At 56.1% G+C, this 19,125-nt stretch overlaps 1 protein-coding gene across 5 annotated transcripts in view; it reads left to right on the top strand.

Annotated features, from left to right (window-relative positions):
* PHRF1 (PHD and ring finger domains 1) overlaps positions 1 to 19,125 on the top strand; it is a 28,660-nt gene that overhangs the window by 2,055 nt on the left and 7,480 nt on the right. For 3 of the 5 annotated variants that reach the window (XM_082628241.1, XM_082628237.1, XM_082628238.1), the window contains exons 2-9: positions 2,121 to 2,236; positions 2,535 to 2,633; positions 6,131 to 6,345; positions 7,319 to 7,402; positions 9,229 to 9,347; positions 15,023 to 15,120; positions 15,389 to 15,567; positions 16,104 to 16,230. In XM_082628241.1, coding sequence (XP_082484367.1) covers positions 2,121 to 2,236; positions 2,535 to 2,633; positions 6,131 to 6,345; positions 7,319 to 7,402; positions 9,229 to 9,347; positions 15,023 to 15,120; positions 15,389 to 15,567; positions 16,104 to 16,230 — 1,037 coding nt within the window. The remainder of the gene's footprint in view (positions 1 to 2,120; positions 2,237 to 2,534; positions 2,634 to 6,130; positions 6,346 to 7,318; positions 7,403 to 9,228; positions 9,348 to 15,022; positions 15,121 to 15,388; positions 15,568 to 16,103; positions 16,231 to 19,125) is intronic. The other 2 variants (XM_082628240.1, XM_082628239.1) reach the window with 2 other exon arrangements.

The following is a 19,125-nucleotide window of genomic DNA, read 5'->3' on the forward strand; positions in this document are numbered from 1 at the left end:
CAGACCCCATCGTGGCCGCACTGACCTCTTACAGCTCTCTGAGCCAGGCCCTGCCACTGCCCCTGGCAGGCAGGCCTAGGTCTCAGTCACCAAGGGAGAGGCCAGGGATTATTTGTTTGTGCTTTTGACCTTTTGCGTGTGAACTGTCCCTGGCTGTGCTCTGTCGTCTCCTTGGGGGGTTACATTTTCTGATTTTTTTCCCCCGGTAGGTTCCTGGGTGTGAGTATTTACCTCCCTCATAGGCTGGGCTTCTCTAGGGCAGGACGCGTGCTGCACACAGTAGGGGCAGGGTAAGTGTGAGAGCAGGTGTCCCAGAATGACAGCCAGAGCCGAGGATGATAGGGCTTCTCACCTGCAATGGGCTGCAGCCGTCATGCTCAGGGGAAAGGTGTCATCCCTTTGGACGGACAGTGGCACCATGGTCTGTGCGTCTCCAGCAGAAGACGTGGTCAGGACGTGGGTACAGGACAGGGAAGGTCCCTACTGTGTTGCTGACTTACCAAGAAGTGGGGTGCAGACCCTTAAGTTGAGTGGAACTGTTGCTGATTTTCTTAACCTTAGGATGTTAGGTAGAAGAAAGGTGGTGGCTTTCAGGGGTTAAAAATTTCAGTTGACTACTTCCAGGTAGAAGCATCATGTGGCAGTTGGCAGTTTCATGACATTAACATGCCCTCACTATTTTAGAAAACATGGTCCCAGAATCGGGCTTTGTACGGGAAGTGAGACGTTCCGGGGTCTGAGCCTGGCCTCAGCCCCATCGGGATCATTCTTCGGGAGCATCTGTACAATGGTGGTAGTGACAGCCCATCCCCTTGTTTCTGTGATGCGTGTGTAATACACAGTGTGTGGCTCACAGCCCACGGGAGAGAAGCCTGCATGTGGGATCCAGGAATGAGAGCCTTTCCTGGCTTCTGGGCACGCTGCTGTCAGCCTAACCCCCTGCCCCTGGTTCTTGCTTTGCCCCTCTGCCTTCCGGTCTTTCCTGTGACCCCTCTCCTTTGACCATGCAGACTGGACTTGGTCGGAAGCGCACTGTGCCACCTGGGTGGGGGCGGTGTTTCCTCTCGGGGTCACTTGGGAAGTGAGTAGCACTGATGGGAAAGGAACCCTTATGTGGAGACCAAAGTCAGAGGCCCTGGTGTGGGAGGGTAATTGTCTCCCACTATGTCTGTGAGGTCATTGGTCTAGATCTTCTGTGTTATCCTGGCAGTGGCCTTGCAGAGTAGGCACGACAGGCATCCCCACTTGGAGATCAGGAGCCCAAGAGCAGGTGGACATGGCAGCCAAGAGGCAGAACCTGACCTCTGCTCCTCGTGGCCGTGTGCTGCTCCCGGGTAGTCAGGTGACTTGGTGGTGCCCTGTGGATGCACTGGGGCGAGGTCAGAGGAACCTCAGCTGGTACCTGTGGCCTCCCAGGCATAGTCAGGTGCGCGGAGCCTGGGCTGGCCAGCCAGGGCTGAGAGGGAGGTGCCAGGGGAGTGCAGGGAGAGGGCCCTGCTTGGCACCGGGGCCTTCTGGTGACCATCCCCCATTGAAAGCGCTGCTTTGCCTCAGCTTGTGATAAGCCATTTCCTTCGAGCCTGGCCTCGGGGTACCTGGGGAGTGTTGAGGTGTGGTGGGTGCCTGACTGAACAAGAAGGTGGCCAGTCTGAGGCTCAGTTAGGTTCGTTATAAATTGGGATCTGACTTTGAACGTGGCTCTGTAGATAGGAGCCAGTCTTTTTTGTGTGTATGCACAGTTTTTGTTGTTTTTTTTTTGTTTTTTTTTTTTGCGGTACGAGGGCCTCTCACTGTTGTGGCCTCTCCCCGTTGCGGAGCACAGGCTCCGGACGCGCAGGCTCAGCGGCCATGGCTCACGGGCCCAGCCACTCCGCGGCATGTGGGATCTTCCTGGACCGGGGCACGAACCCGTGTCCCCTGCATCGGCAGGCGGACTCCCAACCACCGCGCCACCAGGGAAGCCCTGTATGCACAGTTTTGAGCATATTATATTTCCTGTGCTACGGGTGGACACGTGTCACCAGGATGTGGCGTGTAGAGAGTGACTGTCGCTCTCTCGGCAGGGAGCTTTACGTAACGCTTGGGACGGCGGGGAATTACTTGCCCCTGGTTTCTTTCAGAGCTGAACTCCAATGTCCAGCAATGGATGACGACAGCCTGGACGAGCTTGTGGACCGAAGCCCGGGGCCCGATAGCCGCCTGAGACTCCGTCCTGCCGCCCTGAGCAGCGATGCTGGTGAGCCGCCCTCCCGCCTTTCCACACGGAGCTGGGGAGCAAATGTTCATGCTTTGCTCTTCAAGTGCACAAGTGGCATGTTGTTTCGTGTTTATTTTTAATGCAATCAGTACAGATGTAAATCGAGCAAAAGATGCTGCTTCTCCCTCCCCACGTCCCCATGCGGCCTCACCCCCCCATCCCTGGGGGCAGCGCTGGGCACCCTGTGGGCAGATGTCCTCTGAACACCTCTGTGCATCTTCCAACCTGCCTCAGCCGTGACGCTGCCCCCCGGGCCTGTGTTTACCTGTCCATCTAGAAGAAAGCAGCGATGCCCACAGCGGGGGCTCCGAGGATGACACGTGCAGTGAGCACAGTGACGGCGAGGACGAGGAGGGGGACCTGGAAGACGGATCTGGTGAGAACGCTGACGTTCGAGCGGCCCCTCGTGTCCCCTCTCTCGTGACAGGGATTGCTGTTATAAAATGGCCTTGTTGAAGTTGCTGTCTTAACCGCGCTGGCCACCTGGGGCTGTGAACACTGGGGGTGAGACTCCCTAGCATGGCAGCTTTGTCTGGCAGTCCCCTGCAGTGGGTCTCGTCTTCAGCTGGGAAGCTGGCTTGCTTTGATGTAGTTGGGCTGATGGCACGGTGGATAGGTCTCTTCCCTGGTGGCGGCAGGAGGTTAAAATGCCTGAGAACAGGGAGCAGTGCGAAGGGCGTTGCCAGGGAGAACGCAGCTGGACTGGACTGCGGGCAGAGCGGGCCCCCAGCCCCTGCTGCAGGGCAGGGGTAGCATGAGCCGAGGTTTGCCGGGACCTAGGACCACCTGACCAGGGACCACCTGGGCAGGATGGCGGTGCCTCCTGTGGCTCTTTCTCTCGCTCTTGATGGAGCCCCTGAGAGAACTGGTAGATGCACGGAATGACTATATTAAGAAATTCCCAGGGTGCTTACATTGCTTGATGTTTGTGCCTCTGAACTCCTGCGCGGGGAGCTTTGCTTCAAGGGGAGATAGTGCCGCCTGAGGACCTCACGGTACCTCCTTCCCTGGCCTTCCCGGGCACCCTGGCTGGTACGTGTCCTGTGGGGTCCCCAGGCTGGACTGCCTTGTGCCAGCCCCTCAGAGGGAGGTGCGCTCAGCCCCCTCCCCACGTGGCACCGGGCTTTGGAAGCTTGGCTTACGGCTCTTTTCCTTCTGACAGCAGCCGTCCACTCAGGACGTGTGTGGTCCTGAAGCATCTGCCTAGTCTTTTTATTGCAGTCCTTGGACTCCTGTGTTTATGAATGTCAGAATGTTCCAGAAAGGTAACCCCTCGTGTGGGACAGTGCTTGTGAAGGAAGAGCACTGACACAGCACATCAGTGTGAGTTTGCTGCCGCGTGTGTGTTGGTGACATATTCTTCCAGAGTTAGATTTTGACTTCTGTGCAGGCACGTGAAGTTCTGTGCTGAGTTTGCAGGTCACGCTGTGGCTCTTCGCTTGTTTCTGCAGATGGGCTTGGGGCTTGGGCACAGGCATGTGGCCTTGACCGGGCTGGAGGCAGAGGACATCAGGTCTTTGTCACTTCATCTCTCGAGCAGAGGTTTGAGCCTCTACTGGAGGCCAGAGGACGGGGACTGCAGGCTGGAGGGTGGGCAGGAGCCCAGCCGGGGCTCTCTGCCCAAGCTAACTGCCTAGCAGCAGAGACAGCGGAGTAAAGGAGCAGTTAGGTCAGGTGATAGATGCCAAGAGTGTGTTTACGGGGACGTACTGGGAATGGGGAGGCCTCAGCCCCTGTGGGCCTGGGCTGGTGAGGAGAAGCTTCCAGAAAGACACATCTAAGCTGTGATCTGAAGGATAGGAGGGTTAGCTGGGTAATGGGGGACATGGGCTGGTGGGGAGTGCCGTGCAGGGACAGCTGGCGTAGAGCCCAGTGCCCAGCAGGCCCGCGGGTGGTGAGGAGGTGCCCAGTGGCGGGCAGGCACCTGGAGGCCACGGCCATAGCTGATGGGCAGTAAAACTCCACCGGACACCCCTAGTTTTCCGCGCCAGTCAGTGAAACTCACAGGCAAGGAGCACATCTCTGTGGCTGGTGAGAATTTAAGAGGTCTCAGAGGTAGTGTCTTCAAAGGGAGTTACCTGCATCCTTACGGGCCTGGTATCTGCCACGTCCCCCTTCCCTCAGCAGCTCTTTCTACTCATCTTTTTGCTTTTCCTGCGCTAGTGTTGATTCCTGAAAGTCACTTGCTTGTGTCGCTGTTTGCTCAGTTTTCAACTTTAGATACGTATTATCTGTTCAAGTCTTAGAATGAAACATGAGGACTTGGGACTCTGACCTGCTGCCTTAGCCTGCTCTCCAGGCGGTGCGCACGTGTCCTGGTCTGCTCAGCTCGCAGCCCCTCCCTGCTCGGCCTCATCTCGGTTCGCTCCCAGCTCTTTCCAGTGTGGTCCTGCCCTCCTCGTGTGAGCCGTGCCCTCACCTGCGCTGGGTTCCCAGGCGTGCTGTGCCGCCAGCTGCCACGCCGGGCTGGCACCCATGTCTGCACCTCCCTTGGCCTGGTCCTTCATCTGGTTGGGGCCTGGTCCGGCAGCCCCTGAGACGGGGTGGGGAGGCGGGTGGCCCAGGGTCTTGGCACCTGCCTGTGTCTTTAGCCGCCTCTCCGTTGGTGGTCGCTGCCCCTCAGGCACTTCAAAGGCGTCCCCCGTGGGTGGGACACTGCAGAGGGGTCAGGTGGCCCTCAGATGGCCAGCTCTCTGCCTTCCCTTCAGTTCCTGAGCCTTCTGGAGTTCCAGAGGAAGAACCAGATCCTCCAGCCTCCGCCTGCTGCTGCTTCCTTGCCCTTAGCCAGGCAGGAAGCTGAGCAAAGTCAGTCTCCAAGATTTTGTGGACACCAGTTTTATTAGTTTTCTCTTGGTTTGTAACAGATTGGCGCGAACACAGTGGCTGAGAACCGCGTGCTCAGTGTCTCAGTGGTTCCGTGGGTCTGTAGTCCAGACACTGGTGGCCGGTCCTCTGCTTGGGTCTCACCCGACTGACATCAAGGGGTCACAGGGCTGCCGTTCCCATCTGAGGCTCAGGGTGCTCCCCAAGGTCACGGTGTGTCAGCAGATTTCAGATCCCTGCGGGCATGGGGCTCCAGTCCTGTCTCTGGCCGGCTGCCAGGGGAGGCCGTCGTCACTCAGCTCCTGGGAGCCACCCCTCAGTGGATAGGCCGCAACGCTCTACAACCAGCCAGAGAAAACTGCTTCTAAAGAGCTCATTTGGTTATGTTCTAGTTTCCCTCTGCCTTGCGACAGCAGGGTCTCGGGGGCGTGTAAGAACCCTGCCTGCCACACCCCTAGCCTGCTTCTCCTGTCCATGTGAAGTAGCGTTATTTCAGTGGAGTTGAGTGGGGAGAGAAAACTAATGCACATGTTGACTCTGCCTTGGTGAACTGAAAGTGTCTTCTTCCTTTTGTGCTGGCCTAACCCCAGCCTCAGAAGCTTTCAGAAATTGATCAGGACTGTTGTGGCCAGCTTGCTGGGTTAGGAATTTACGCTCTCTAATCCCCGAAGCAAGAAAAATGAAAGACCTGTAGGAGAGGCCTTCCCTGAGGGCCGTGGCTCACCGACACTGTTTTGAGAAGGGTGTTGATGGCACGTGGTGCCCTCTGGAGGCCGCTGCGCTGAGCCGAGAGGCGGGCTGGCCCCTGGAGGCTACCTGCCTCATGAGGGTTCTGATTCGGCTCCAAGTTGGGGGGGTGGGGCTGGTGTCCCCTGAGCTTGGAAGCAGCTTCGGGTTAAAATGCCCGGTGACATCTGTCCTGGTGAGGCTGCAGGAGTGGGTCTGTCCCTCGTGTGTGGGATTCGGGACCCTGCTCACCCGAGTGCGGCTGCGGCCTGCATGCCTCCTGTACTCCGGTTTGTGGACTTGTAACATTGCCTCTTTGTCAAGGTTCCGAGGATTCCGAAGAAGGCGGCGACGATGTGGACACGTTAGCAGCAGCAGTGGCTACTCGGGGGGCACTGGAAGCCAGCGGTGCATTTAACTCTGACGATGATTCGGAGAGCTGCCCGATCTGTCTTAATGCTTTCAGGGACCAGGCTGTGGGGACACCTGAGAACTGTGCCCACTACTTCTGCCTCGATTGCATCGTGGAGTGGTCCAAGGTGCGTGGCTTCTCTTCGGGCACTTCCTCCCTTCTGGCTGTCCTCTCTGTGTGTGTGACCCAGCCCGTGGCCGGCCTCTCAAGGGTCTGGGTCTCTGCTCTACAGCAGGAGTTGGAGCCCCGGGTGGCGTCTGAGCTTGATCTCTGCTTCGTTCGAGCTCTAGGCCTTCGGGGTGGTCGGTGAAGCTCACTGTGGGGTGATATGCTCGTGGAGCGCTGGCTCAGGAGGGTTGTTTATGGGCCAGTGCCCCTCGGGAACCAGAAATCCTGAGTGGCTCAGGGGCAGCCTGCTCAGGCCGAGTTGGCCGGTGCTCACGTGCTGAGGGGTCATCTCATAGACCCAGGAAAGCCTGAGTCGTGTGATTAGCAATAAAAGCGCATGGGATTCACCAGATGGTGCAGTGTTGCAGGGTGAGCTTTAGAAGCACTGCCCCCTCCCTACTTTCTGAACTTTGTGAAAAACCTCAAAGAAGTAATGAGTCCAAGGACGTGTGGCCTGCAGCCCCGTGCCTCTCACCGTCCTTGAGGACCAGCGCCCCTGCCCGCTTCTTTTCTATTCCCACCCTCACCAACTCGGACCCCGGGAAGGCGGCAGGTCTCGCCGCACTGCGCCTGCCCTTACCCAGCGAGGGTGACAGTAACGGCATCGCCTCAAGCACCCAGCCTCTTCTCCTCCGCCCCCTGCTTGCTGGCCAGTAACCCAGCTGTCCTGCCCACCCCTTGCCCTCCTCTTGTCTTCTTAGCACTGACTGGCCCTCCAAGAGAGCCGCTCCACATGGCAGGGATTTGATTTCTGTCTTTCTTCACTGCTGTATCCCCAGCCGCCTAGCACAGGGCCTAGCCTGCGCAGGCATTCTGTAAATTAGATTTTTAATGTAAAAGGAAGTCTTGACTTCTAAATGAAATTATTTTCAGATGGTATTAATAGCGAAGGTGATTTTATAAGGTTGCAGTATGATTTTTCTTTCTCACAGAATGCCAATTCCTGTCCAGTGGATCGAACTACATTTAAATGTATTTGTATTCGAGCTCAGTTTGGCGGTAAAATCTTGAAGAAGGTACGTGTAGGCGCCCCCTTTTGTGTATTACCTTGGTCCCCATCTCATGGGACAGCATGCCCTCAACAGGCAAGTTGCCTTCCTGCAGCGTTGGTTACGTGTGTTTTCGAAATCGACTAACAGGCCCTTTGCGGCCACGAACGTGGAGCCCGGAGCCGGAGGTGGTGCCGTGTGCCCGGCCAGCCTGGGCTCTGCGTGGGAGCGGTTTCCCAGACGTCCTCCTCTCCACTCCCACACGCCTTTTCTGCATCTCCGAGCTTTCTCTCCTCTTGAGCCACGGCAGCCACAGCAGGCAGGGAAGGTCAGGGTGTGGACCCCAGACCTGGGAGAGGGGGCCAGCTCTCTCGGGACCAGACTTCGGAAGGCGCATGGCAGGAGCATGAGGGCTGGGGACAAGATGTTTTCCTTGCTCTTAAAAGCGTGCTTTTGCTCACCTGCTGTTTGGGGACTGGGAGACCTCCATACGTCTTCTTCTGTTGAAGAGCAGCATTAGAAAGACTCGTTGAGGGAGTTCCCCGGTGGCCTAGTGGTTAGGCTTCCTCGCTTTCACTGCCATGGCCTGGGTTCAGTCCCTGGTCGGGGAAGTTCCCGCAAGCCGCATGGCTCGGCCAAAAAGAAGAAAAAGAAAGACTCGTAGAGACTTGCCTTACATCTTCTCAGCGAGTCTTATAGCCGCAGATGTGCCTTTTTATTTGTGGAGCCAGGGATGTGCGAGGACTCCGGCTCTGGGGGAGCAGACTTCTCCTGGAGTCTTTGCCGGGGCCAGCAGCTCCCGTCCCGTCCTGCTGGTGGAGCCTCCTGTGGCCTGCTCAGGGCGCTTTGCTCTTCTGCCTGGAGGTCTCTGGGGAGCACTGGCAGTTTCCCTGCAGGCAAGCTCTGTTTCCTTGAATGCCTGCCTCTTGAGTCCTTGGCCCCGAGCGCCTCCTGTGTGGGAAGGGGAGGTGGGCAGAGGGCCCACTTACACGCCAGCAGGTCCAGTTGGAGGAGATCCGAGAGCGGCTCAGAGCCAGCACAGGGTCCAGGAGGCCGCGGGAGGGTCCCGAGTCCCTGGCTGGTGCAGGAACAAAGGCAGAGAGTGTGGCTCAAGCGTGTCAACCGTGGGGAAGTGAGCTGCAGAGGCTGTTTCTCGGTGGGACTCACGCGCAGGAGACCGAAGCACCCTGTGGAGGTGGCTCGGGCTGGCGGCGGCGATGAGGAATAGCTGTGATCGTCACGGGGCAGCACATGTTTGAGTGTCATTCTTTGGCAGTCACGTTTCTGTGTCTTTGCTTGGTCCTGGGACAGTTCTCGGGGGACGAGAGCCCGGCGCTTCTCTGTTCTCCACCTGTGTGGTTCGTGCAGCATAGCCCTCATGTTTGGCTGTCTCGCCTGTCACTCCTCTCTGGGGCCCTTCCGTGGGTCAGACTTTTTCTGTTGAATCTTTTTTTTTTTTTGCGGTACGCGGGCCTCTCACTGTTGTGGCCTCTTCCCGTGGGGAGCACAGGCTCCGGACGCGCAGGCTCAGTGGCCATGGATCACGGGCCCAGCCGCTCCGCGGCATGTGGGATCTTCCCGGACCGGGGCACGAACCCGTGTCCCCTGCATCAGCAGGTGGACTCTCAACCACTGCACCACCAGGGAAGCCCTGTTGAATCATTTTTTTTCTTAGGGCTAACTACCCTGAGACAGTTAGAAAACATAAAGGTCACTGATTCGTGTTAATTCAGAACCTCTGGGCCCATGGAGCCCGTGTGAATCTGCTCTGGGTCCACTGCAAACCGTGATATAAACGGCTCCGGGATTTGGGTCCCGCTTGCCATGTGCTGAGCACGCTCTCCTGTCCCCAGATCCCAGTGGAGAGCGCCAGGCTTGGGGAGGATGAGGATGAAGACCCGACCTTCTGTGGGGTGTGCGGCAGGAGCGACCGGGAGGACCGTCTGCTGCTCTGTGATGGCTGCGACGCTGGGTGAGCCCCTCCCGTCGGGCGCCCTGAGCTCGGCTCAGAGCTGGTCTTGTTGACCTGCTAGAGGGGCCTGCCCCGCTGTGTTCGTGCTCGGCGCCACCTGCCCCCCGAGGGTCGTCTGCACCCCTGCGTCCTGGGCTCTGCGTGCTTCGTCTCCCACCCTCCCGCCATCGCTTTGTATATCCTCCACCTGTTTCCAGACGATATCCTGAGGCCGCTTGCAGAGATGTACTTGGTATCTCAGGACGAGGGGGAGAGGCAAGACATGGGGGTGTGGGCTGGCTGGGCCGAGGGTGGACACGAGCGGGACCCACCCTTTGTGCGAGGCCAGGGGCTGGGGCAGCCTCACACGGCAGGACAGTGGGACGCGCTTCCAGCCATGCTGCCAGCCACCCCCGTGTCCGTGGATCCCCTTTCATTGTCATTCCTCAAACCATTGAGTCCCTTGCTTCTCGTCAGGCCCTTTCCTTGTCCTGGAGCAGCACAAGCCCTGGAGGACGGGTACCTGTGGGGCCTGCGCTTGCCCCAGTGCAGACACTGCCTGGGCTGCCCACCAGGGCCCACTACCTGCCATCTCCCTGCACTGAGACAGCAGGTCACCCTCCCCGGGCCTGACAGCGTCTCCCACCTGCCTCCGAGCCCCACCCTCGGGGCTCATGCAGCTGAGAATGTGTTCCTCCCTCCTTTCTCGCCAGTCTCAGCCTGCATCCGTGTTCAGTGACACGGTTGCCTCACCTTGGTGCTCCTTGCCCCTTTGGAGTCCCGGAAGTTGGCCGTGTCTGAGCGGGTCCCCTCTAGCCTGTTGTCAGTCTTGGAGCTGGAGGGCAGAAGCGGAGCCTTGGGTGTCCTGCAGACCCGTGTGTCCAGCTCACGGCTCTTGCTGTCACACTCCATGACTGAGTGGGGACATGGGGCCGCGGGGGTGGCAGCATTCAGAATGCTGCTCACACGCAGACTGCACCCTTTTCCCCAGTGATGGTGGCTGCTTGGGGCCTGAGAAGGAAGGGCCTGGGATAGCTGGATGCTGCCTGAGAGCCCATGCATGGTGGGAAGGAGAGGCCTGGTACTGGCCGCCACACCCCTTGGCCTGGCCTGGCCCTCGTCACCAGCCTTGCCTTCTTGGCCTGGGTTCCCTGTGCCAGACGAGCCTGTGTGCCTTCCAGTGGCCTTGATGCTGGGGAGCCCTGGATGAGGCTGTCGGAGCTTTCACTCACAAAGCCTCGATTTTCCCTTAAGCTTTTATCCCTTTTTTTTTTTCCTTTTTTCCTTGCTGTGTGGCTTGTGGGATCTTAGTTCCCTGAACAGGGATTGAACCCGGGCCCTCAGCAGTGAAAGCACCGAGTCCTAACCACTGGACCGCCAGGGAGTTCCCCCCTTAAACTTTTAAATGGAGCCTACAGTTCTTTTTTTTAAGAGACTTTATTTTTCAGAGCAATTTTAGGTTCATAACAAAATTGAGTGGAACAGCATGCATTTTTTTAAATTGAGGTATAGTTGGTTTATAGACTTACATTAGTTTCAAGTGTACAACACAGTGATTCAAAATTTTTATCGGTTATGCTCTATTTAAAGTTACTATGAAATATTGGCTCTACTTCTCTGTGCTGTGCAGTGTATCCTTGTACCTTATTATATACAGAATAGCTTGTATCTCTTAATCCCATACCCCTGTCTTGCTCCCCGACTCCCCTCTACTGACTGTTAACCACTACTTTGTTCTCTATATCTGAGTCTGCTTCTGTTTTATTATATACGGTGGTTTGTTTCATTTCTACGTTCCACATATAAGTGATGACATAGAGTATTTGTTTTTCTCTTTTGACTTACTTCACTAAGCGTAACACTCTCCAGGTCCATTCATGTTTTTGCAAATGGCAGAATTGCAGTCTTTTTTATGGCTGAGGGTGTGTGTTTGTGTACACCACATCTTCTTTATGCATTTGTCTGTTCATGGGCACTTGGGTTACTTCCGTATCTTGGCTTTTGTGAATAACGCTGCTGTGAACATTGGAGTGCGTGTATCTTTTTGCATTAGTGTTTTCATTTTCTTTAGTTAAGTACCCAGGAGTGGAAGTGCTGGATCCTATGGCAGTTCTATTTTTAGTTTCTTGAGGAACCTCCATGCTGCTCTCCATGGCAGCTGCACCAATTTACAGTCCCACCAACAGTGCAAGAGAGCTTCCTTTTCTGCACATCCTCGCCAGCGTCTGTCACTTGTGGTCTTTGTGATGAAAGCCGTTCAGACAGGTGTGACATGTTGTCTCATTGTGGTTTTGATTTGCATTTCTCTGATGATTAGCAAGGTTGAACATCTTTTCATGTGCCTTTTGGCCATCTGTATGTCTTCTCTGGAAAAATGTCTGCTGTCTTCTGCCCATGTGTTAATCACTTTTTTTGATATTGAGTTGTATGAGCTGTTTATATATTTTGGATGTTGATCCCTTGTAGGTCATGTAATTTGCAAATATTTTCTTCCATTCAGGAAGTCTTTTCGTTTTGTCAGTGTTTCCTTTGCTGTGCAAAAGTTAAGATTTAAAGTTTAATTAAGTCCCATTTGTTTATTTTTGCTTTTATTTCCTTTGCTTTGCGAGACAGATCCCCAAAAATATTGCTGTGATTTATGTCAAAGAGTGTTCTGTTACTGTTTTCTTTTAGGAGTTTTATAGTTTCCAGTCTTACGTTTAGGTCTTTAATCCATTTTGAGTTTATTGTTGTATATAGTGTGAGAAATTGTCCTAATTTCGTTCTTTTACATGAAGCTGTCCAGCTTTCCCAGCACCACTTATTGGAGAAACTGTCTTTCTTCAATTGTATATTCTCGCCTCCTTTGTTTGTTGTAGATTAATTGACCATGTAAGTGTAGGTTTATTTTTGGGCTCTCTTTTCTGTTTCATTGTTCTGTGTGTCTGTTTTTGAGCCAGTATTGTACTGTTTCGATTACGGTAGCTTTGTAGCATAGTCTGAAGTCACAGAGGGTGATACCTCCAGCTCACTTCTTCCTCGGGATTGCCTTGTCTGAGCCTACAATGCTTGATTATGTTAATTCTTTATATCAGGTTCTGTTTCAGGGAGTTCCCTGGTGGTCCAGTGGTTAAGACTCCACATTTCCAATGCAGGGGGTCAGGTTCAATCCCTAGTCAGGGATCTAAGATCCCACATGCCGCATGGTGTGGCCAAAAAAAAAATTGTTTCAATTTTAGTAGGTTTTTTGTTTGTTTGTTTGTTTGTTTGCGGTACACGGGCCTGTCACTGTTGTGGCCTCTCCCGTTGCGGAGCATAGGCTCCGGACACACAGGCTCAGCGGCCATGGCTCACGGGCCCAGCCGCTCCACGGCATGTGGGATCTTCCCGGACCGGGGCACGGACCCGTGTCCCCTGCATCGGCAGGCAGACTCTCAACCACTGCGCCACCAGGGAAGCCCCAATTTTAGTAGTTTTAACAGTGACTCTTGGGGATTTTTGCAACTTCATCAAAAATATTTTTTGTCGTAAAGTATATTTATAAACTTACTTTTTTTTTATGTGCTTGAATTTAACAGATAAAGCAAGTACATAAAAATTGTGATAGACCTAAAACATTAAAGCTGATAAAAAAAATATAGTGATTCGTATGCTTCTGAATATCCTCACTGGTAATATTTGCCATTAGCTAAATTTTCTTACAGTTAAATCTTTCAACTAAAGTCACAAGTCTACAAGTCTAAGATCACTCTGTTACTCATTTTTCTTTAATAATGGGAGATGCAACTGATTTTTTTTAATATAAATTTATTTATTTTTATTTTTGGCTGTGTTGGGTCTTCGTTGCTGTGTCTGAGTTTTCTCTAGTTGCGGCGAGTAGGGGCTACTCTTCGTTGCTGTGTGTGAGTTTTCTCTAGTTGCGGCGAGTGGGGGCTACTCTTCGTTGCAGTGTGCGGGCTTCTCACCGAGGTGGCTTCTCTTGTGGCGGAGCAGAGGCTCTAGAACACAGGCTTCAGTAGTTGTGGCTCACAGGCTCTAGAGCACAGGCTCAGCAGTTGTGGCGCACGGGCTTAGTTGCTCTGTGGCATGTGGGATCTTCCTGGACCAGGGCTCGAACCCGTGTCCCCTGCATTGGCAGGCGGATTCTTAACTACTGTGCCACCAGGGAAGCCCTGTTACTCATTTTTAAATGAGTAAATCACAAGCCTGTCTATAGATACATGAATACGTCAGATTCTTTCACTGTTATATGAAGCAAGGTACAGATTATTTGTGGGAGGTTTTGCCTTGGTTTTTTTTTTTGGCCATGCTCCGTGGCTTTTGGGATCTTAGTTCCCCGACCAGGGATTGAACCCAGACCCTGGCAGTGAAATTGCCAAGTCCTAACCACTGGATCACCAGGGAGCTCCCCCATTTGTGTTTTATGTAGCGGTATTTATTCTCGAGGGAGGACCTCTCTGTGCCGCATGGCTGTGGCTCTCCCCGTGGGAGGAGGTCATCCTTGTGCTCAAGTGAGCCCTGCAGGCTGGTCCTGCTGGGCGATCATGGGGCTCTCCCGGGTTTGAGCCCTCAGCCATCTCCTCCATGGAGGGACTAGTGGGTGCAGAGTAGCTGGGTGGGGTGCCTGTCACCGCCGCCAGCCTCCTCTCCCAGGCCCTGGGGCTTGGTGGCGAACGGGGTTGAACCACGCTCGATCCTGGGGACACTCTGTGAGAAGCTACCACTCAGTTCTTGGATGTTGTTCTGAGACCATATCCTGGAGGATCTTCTCAGGCTGAAACCTAGTTGGGGTTCTGGGTGCTCCCCGGTCCTTGGTGCTAGCCTGCCGCGTCCCAGGAGGAGCGGCCTCCCGCCGTCTGTCCCCGGGCTGCTCGGGTGAGGTCCAACCATGGGGTCGGGGCAAGCTTCGCCCTGTGGGTCTGTCTTGGACCCTCACGCAGGGCAGGGCTGTGAGCAGCACGCGGCTTCGAAGCTGAGTGCAGCCTGGGCTCGGGTGTTGAGTGTGGGCTCAGCGCTGGTTTCCACCTGGCTCGGCGCCATCTGGGACATTGAGATGGAGTTTGGAGGGTTCCGGCACCGGCGGCCCATGCCAGCGGTGGCTTCTCCCTAACTGCTTCCCTTGAGGATTAGTTAGAAGCAACTGAAAAGCAGACGCTGTTGGGCGGCGCTGCCGTGCACGGTGTTAGTTCCTCGGAGACTGGCCTCCCAGGATGGTGGCTGCCACCCCGCCGCCGTCAGGGTCCAGCTGCTGCTCTCTTAGCTCTGTCCCTCCAGATGGTACATCCCCCGGGGAGAGTTTGGCGGCCATCAGGGTCCCCTTGGAGGGCAGAGATGCCCAGAAGCCTGCGGTGGGGGTCCGTCCACCCAGAATGCCGGTGGGAGAGTGAGGAGACAGGTGTCTGCAGCTCCAAGCGCACAGGCCTCTGAGCAGGCGGCCTCCCCCGCGGCCTCGGGTGGGGGCATCCAAGTCAGTCCCGGCAGAGCTCACGGTCGGGGAGGGGGCGCTGTGTCCCTGGTCAGCGCCCCGCCCTCATGACTTCACTTAACCTTCGTCACTCCCACAGGCCGTCTCCAGGTGCCGTCGCGATGCAGGGTTAGGGCTTCCACACGTGGCCTGGGGGGCCACAAGATCCACAGCAGGGTGTGTTGTTGGGAGGCCTGTCATAGGGCTCGCTTGGCTGGGACAGTGAGGCTGGGGACACCATCTCGTTTCCTAGGTACCACATGGAGTGTTTGGACCCCCCTCTCCAGGAGGTGCCAGTGGACGAGTGGTTCTGTCCGGAATGTGCTGCCCCCGGGGCCACCCCTGCTGCGGGTAACACTCTGCCCCCCCCTCAGGTGGCCCGGACCCTTCCTGTGGGACCGGCACCTCGTCCTGGGGAGATCGCGTCCGGCTCTCCAGCAGGGGTGGCTTTCAATTGTACTCCTTGGGCGGGGCACGGGCTGGAGACAGGGGGTTGGCTGATGGGGGTCTAGGGGCCCAAGCTCCAGAGAGACACCCTCTGTGCCCCGTTTCCCGGAGCCCTCCTACCAGGGCCAGGGCTCAGCGGAGTGCACGTCAGCCCAGGGTGTTTTCTTCCAAGACGCAGGTCCCGCGAGCAGCGAGGAGGAGGTCTCCCTGCTCTTGGCCGATGTAGTGCCCACCACCAGCCGGCTTCAGCCACACGCGGGGAGGACCCGGGCCATCGCCAGGACACGGCAGAGCGAGAGGGTCCGAGCGACGGTGAACCGGAACCGGATCTCCACAGCCAGGAGGATCCAGGTGGGTGCTGGTGGCCTCGCATCCTGGCCGCGTGCAGGGAACAAAGCCAAGTGGGCCTGAGGCAGCTGCAGCAGTGGAGAGCTGGCTCTGAGGGTGCTGGACGGTCGGGTCCGGCCAGTGGTCGGTGGCCCGGCCCATGGGTGCATCGTGGAAGCTGCCGGGGGTCCCCTGCCTTGCAGCTGACACCTGCCAAGGCCGTAGTACTGAACTGAGAGGAGCTGAGAGGACTTCGTGGGAAACGTGGTCCCGGGACCCCACCACAGATGCCCACAGTCCCTCCTGGCACCTCTGCCCTCCACTCTGAGGCCCGCAAGCCCTCCTTGTTTTGCATCCTTGCCTGGCCTGCTCCTCGGGAGGCCTTCCCAGACCCCACTTCCCACTGGGCCCTTGGGGAGCCCCCAGCAGCCTGCCTGATGTCTGCTGCTGCCAGGCTGAGGCGTCCAGCCTCCCGGGGGCTCAGGGGGCTCCTCGGGGCTCCCTCAAGGGGCCTGAGGCGGCTCCGGCCCCCCTGACCAGCGCCGTCCCGTGCTGTGCAGCACGTCCCGAGGTACCTCATGTCTCCTCTGCTGGATGAGACCATCGAAGCCGTGGCCGCTGGGCTGAGCACAGCCGTGTACCAGCACCCTGGGCCGCGAGCCCCTGCCCGTCGGAGGAGGAAAGGAGGTAGGCCTGGCTCGGTCTCTGGCTTCCAGTGGTCGCTGCCATCCCTGTAGCTTGGTTTCCACAGACCATCGCACACAAGGCCCTGCAGGCCCAGGGGTCTGGGTCTGGTCCTTTCCTCTGAACCCCCCGGGGTGTTGTTTATGCAGCAGCACCCTGCATGTGCATCAGGGTGACATAGCCTCCCCGAAGTTGATCGGGAAGAGTCCCCAAGGACCTTGTGGAAGATTCGTGACGTTTTCTCTAGATTGGGCAACACACAGGTGAAGCCCCATGCCTGGCTTTTCTGGGTGGGAACAGCTAAAATGATTAATTCAGTGTCTTTGCTGGTTTTGGCGCTATTCACGTTTTCTAGTCCTTTTCTGTGTTAGTCTCGGTGATTTTGTCCCAGTAAGTTCCATTTTTCTTTGGTAGTCGACATCCCTGCCTGGGGAGAAGCTATCACCCCAGTTTCACATCCTCGGTGATTTCTGGGTCTGTGCTCCATTTATATTCATGGGTTGGAATTCTCCAAAGAAGAGCTTTCCTTTTTCTCCTTGACTATTCATTTAAAGCAGTAGATGTGGTTTCCTGTTTCATTCAGTGGGTTGCAATCTGTGGTCTTTTAAAAATCAGCATTATTGAGACATACGTTTCCTGTGATGAGCACATCCACTCTGGGCGTATGGTTCCGGGTGAGACCGACGAGGCTTCCAGCCGGTGCCCCTGCTCCCCAGGCAGCCCCTCCAGGCACCTGCCGTCGGGTCGTTGGCGCTATAGCCGTGCCATCCTCAGTTCTCACTCGTGAGGCCTTGAGCATGTGCTCTGGTTTGTCGCTCAGCAAAGTGATTGGGGGGCCTGTGTAGTGGGTGCCTGGGGTTAATTGCTGTTTATTGGTAAGGAACTTGCCACGGCACGAACCACCCCAGCTTGTCCACCTGCCTGTGCCGGACATTTGGGTTGGTTCTGTAATAAAGCTGCTGTGAGTATCTTTCCTTCAGGCGGGTGTTTCCAATGCTCTGGGTCGGTAGAGAGCAGTAGACTAGTTGGCGCAACCAGTGAACGTGTGTTAGAGGTGACTCACCCCCTGTGCTCCCGTCAGCAACGTGCGCATTGTAGCTGCGCCACGTTCTTGCCCAAACTCGTCTCCCCACCCCCAGCGGGCGTGTGTGTGTCAGGTTCCGCTGCCCTGCGTGGCCCCGCCGGGTGCCGAGCGCATATGTGCTCCCGGAGAGCCCTCGCCCCCGAAGAGCTGAGCACAGAGAAGACACCTGAGGGCCGCCAGTGGGCGGTCCTGGTTCGCATCCCTGTGTAGTGGATGGAGCCAGGAGCTGTACCCCGAGGTCACGCTGATCACTGCCTTGAAGTTCAGGATGAGAGAGGTTTTGCTTCTCGTGTTTTCTGTCTGGATCTCCTCTCGTGTCCAGGGTCTCACTTCTCAGTCCCAGCAGTTGCTCCCTTGCATTTCACAGACCCGTCCCAGGATAAGAGCCGGAAGTGCTGCAGCTCCTGGAGAGACGGGCTCACTTCTCCCTTTGTCCCGAGTGGCCCCCATGTTTGCCTGTTACATCTTTGCTGTGAATATTTCACAGTTAAAAAAAAAATTAATTTATTTAATTAATTTATCGGCAACGTTGGGTCTTTGTTGCTACACGCGCGCTTTCTCAAGTTGTGGCGAGTGGGGGCTACTCTTTGTTGTGGTGCGTGGGCTTCTCATTGTGGTGGCTTCTTGTTGCGGAGCACGGGCTCTAGGCGCGCGGGCTTCAGTAGTTGTGGCGCGCGGGCTTCAGTAGTTGTGGCTCGCGGGCTCTAGAGTGCAGCCTCAGTAGTGGTGGCGCACGGGCTTAGTTGCTCCACGGCATGTGGGATCTTACCAGACCAGGGCTCGAACCTGGGTCCCCTGCATTAGCAGGCGGATTCTTAACCACTGCACCACCAGAGAAGCCCAATGTTTCGCACTTTTTACAGACGTAGTCACACTGTGGAAGTGCAGGGAGACAGGAACAGCACCCTGTGACCGTCTTTCCGTGGCCTGGCGACTCCTGGCCGGGGCTGCTTCGTCTGTCTCCACCCCCTCCTCCTCTGTTATTTTGAAGCAGATCCTCATTTTACCTCTAAGTGTCTCACAGTATGTTTCTGGAAGAGGGAGTCTTTCTTTTGATTTAACAACGAGGCCGTTGTTACACCCAAGGAGATGAGCAATAATTCCACAGCACGGTGAAATAGCTGGTCGGTGTTGAAAGTTCTAATTGTGTCACAAATTGTGATGGAATTAAAAAAAAAATAGTTTACGTGAATCGCGAGCCAAAGGAGATCTGTGTTGCGCTAGTGGCCGCCTGTTAAGTGTCTCTGTGTCCTCTTGACTGGGGGTGATGCAGGGTGTCCTGTCCCGGCGCATCCCTCGTAGGCAGGTCTCACCTGCTCCAGCTGGGCGGCTGGAGCCCCAAGGCTGGCTCAGGTGCAGGTGGGCGTTTTGTTGGGTTGGTTGGGTGTTTGCAGGGTTGCTTGGGTTGGGGTTGGGGGTCCTCCCAGCGGGCAGCTCCGCCAGGCTCTCTGTTCACAGTCAGGCAGCCCCGGGGCTCAGGTCTCAGATCCATGAAGTCACGGAGGAGGTGAAGGAGAGGCTTCCTCCTGACGGGCTGCTTCCAGGAGTGCAGTTTCCGTGGACAGCACGGGCTCGCTGGCGCCTCCGTCTGTTTCCTTTGTTGAGCAGTTCTCAGAACCCCCGGGCTGCTTGTAGCATCCTTCAGTGGAGATCAGGTAGGGCTTTTAGCTTCATCACGAGGTCACAGATTCCAGTGTAGTGGAAGTGCTTCAACGGCACACGTCTTCTCGGAACCTGCTGTTTCTGTGCTGGGGTTCCTGAGAGCTCGGGGGTGCTGGAGCATCACAGAACGAGGGCGCCCTGTGCCTGCCATG

The sequence above is a fragment of the Mesoplodon mirus genome (genome assembly GCF_964341445.2).
Source record: "Mesoplodon mirus genome assembly, chromosome: 7".
NCBI classification, from domain to species: Eukaryota; Metazoa; Chordata; class Mammalia; order Artiodactyla; family Ziphiidae; genus Mesoplodon; species Mesoplodon mirus.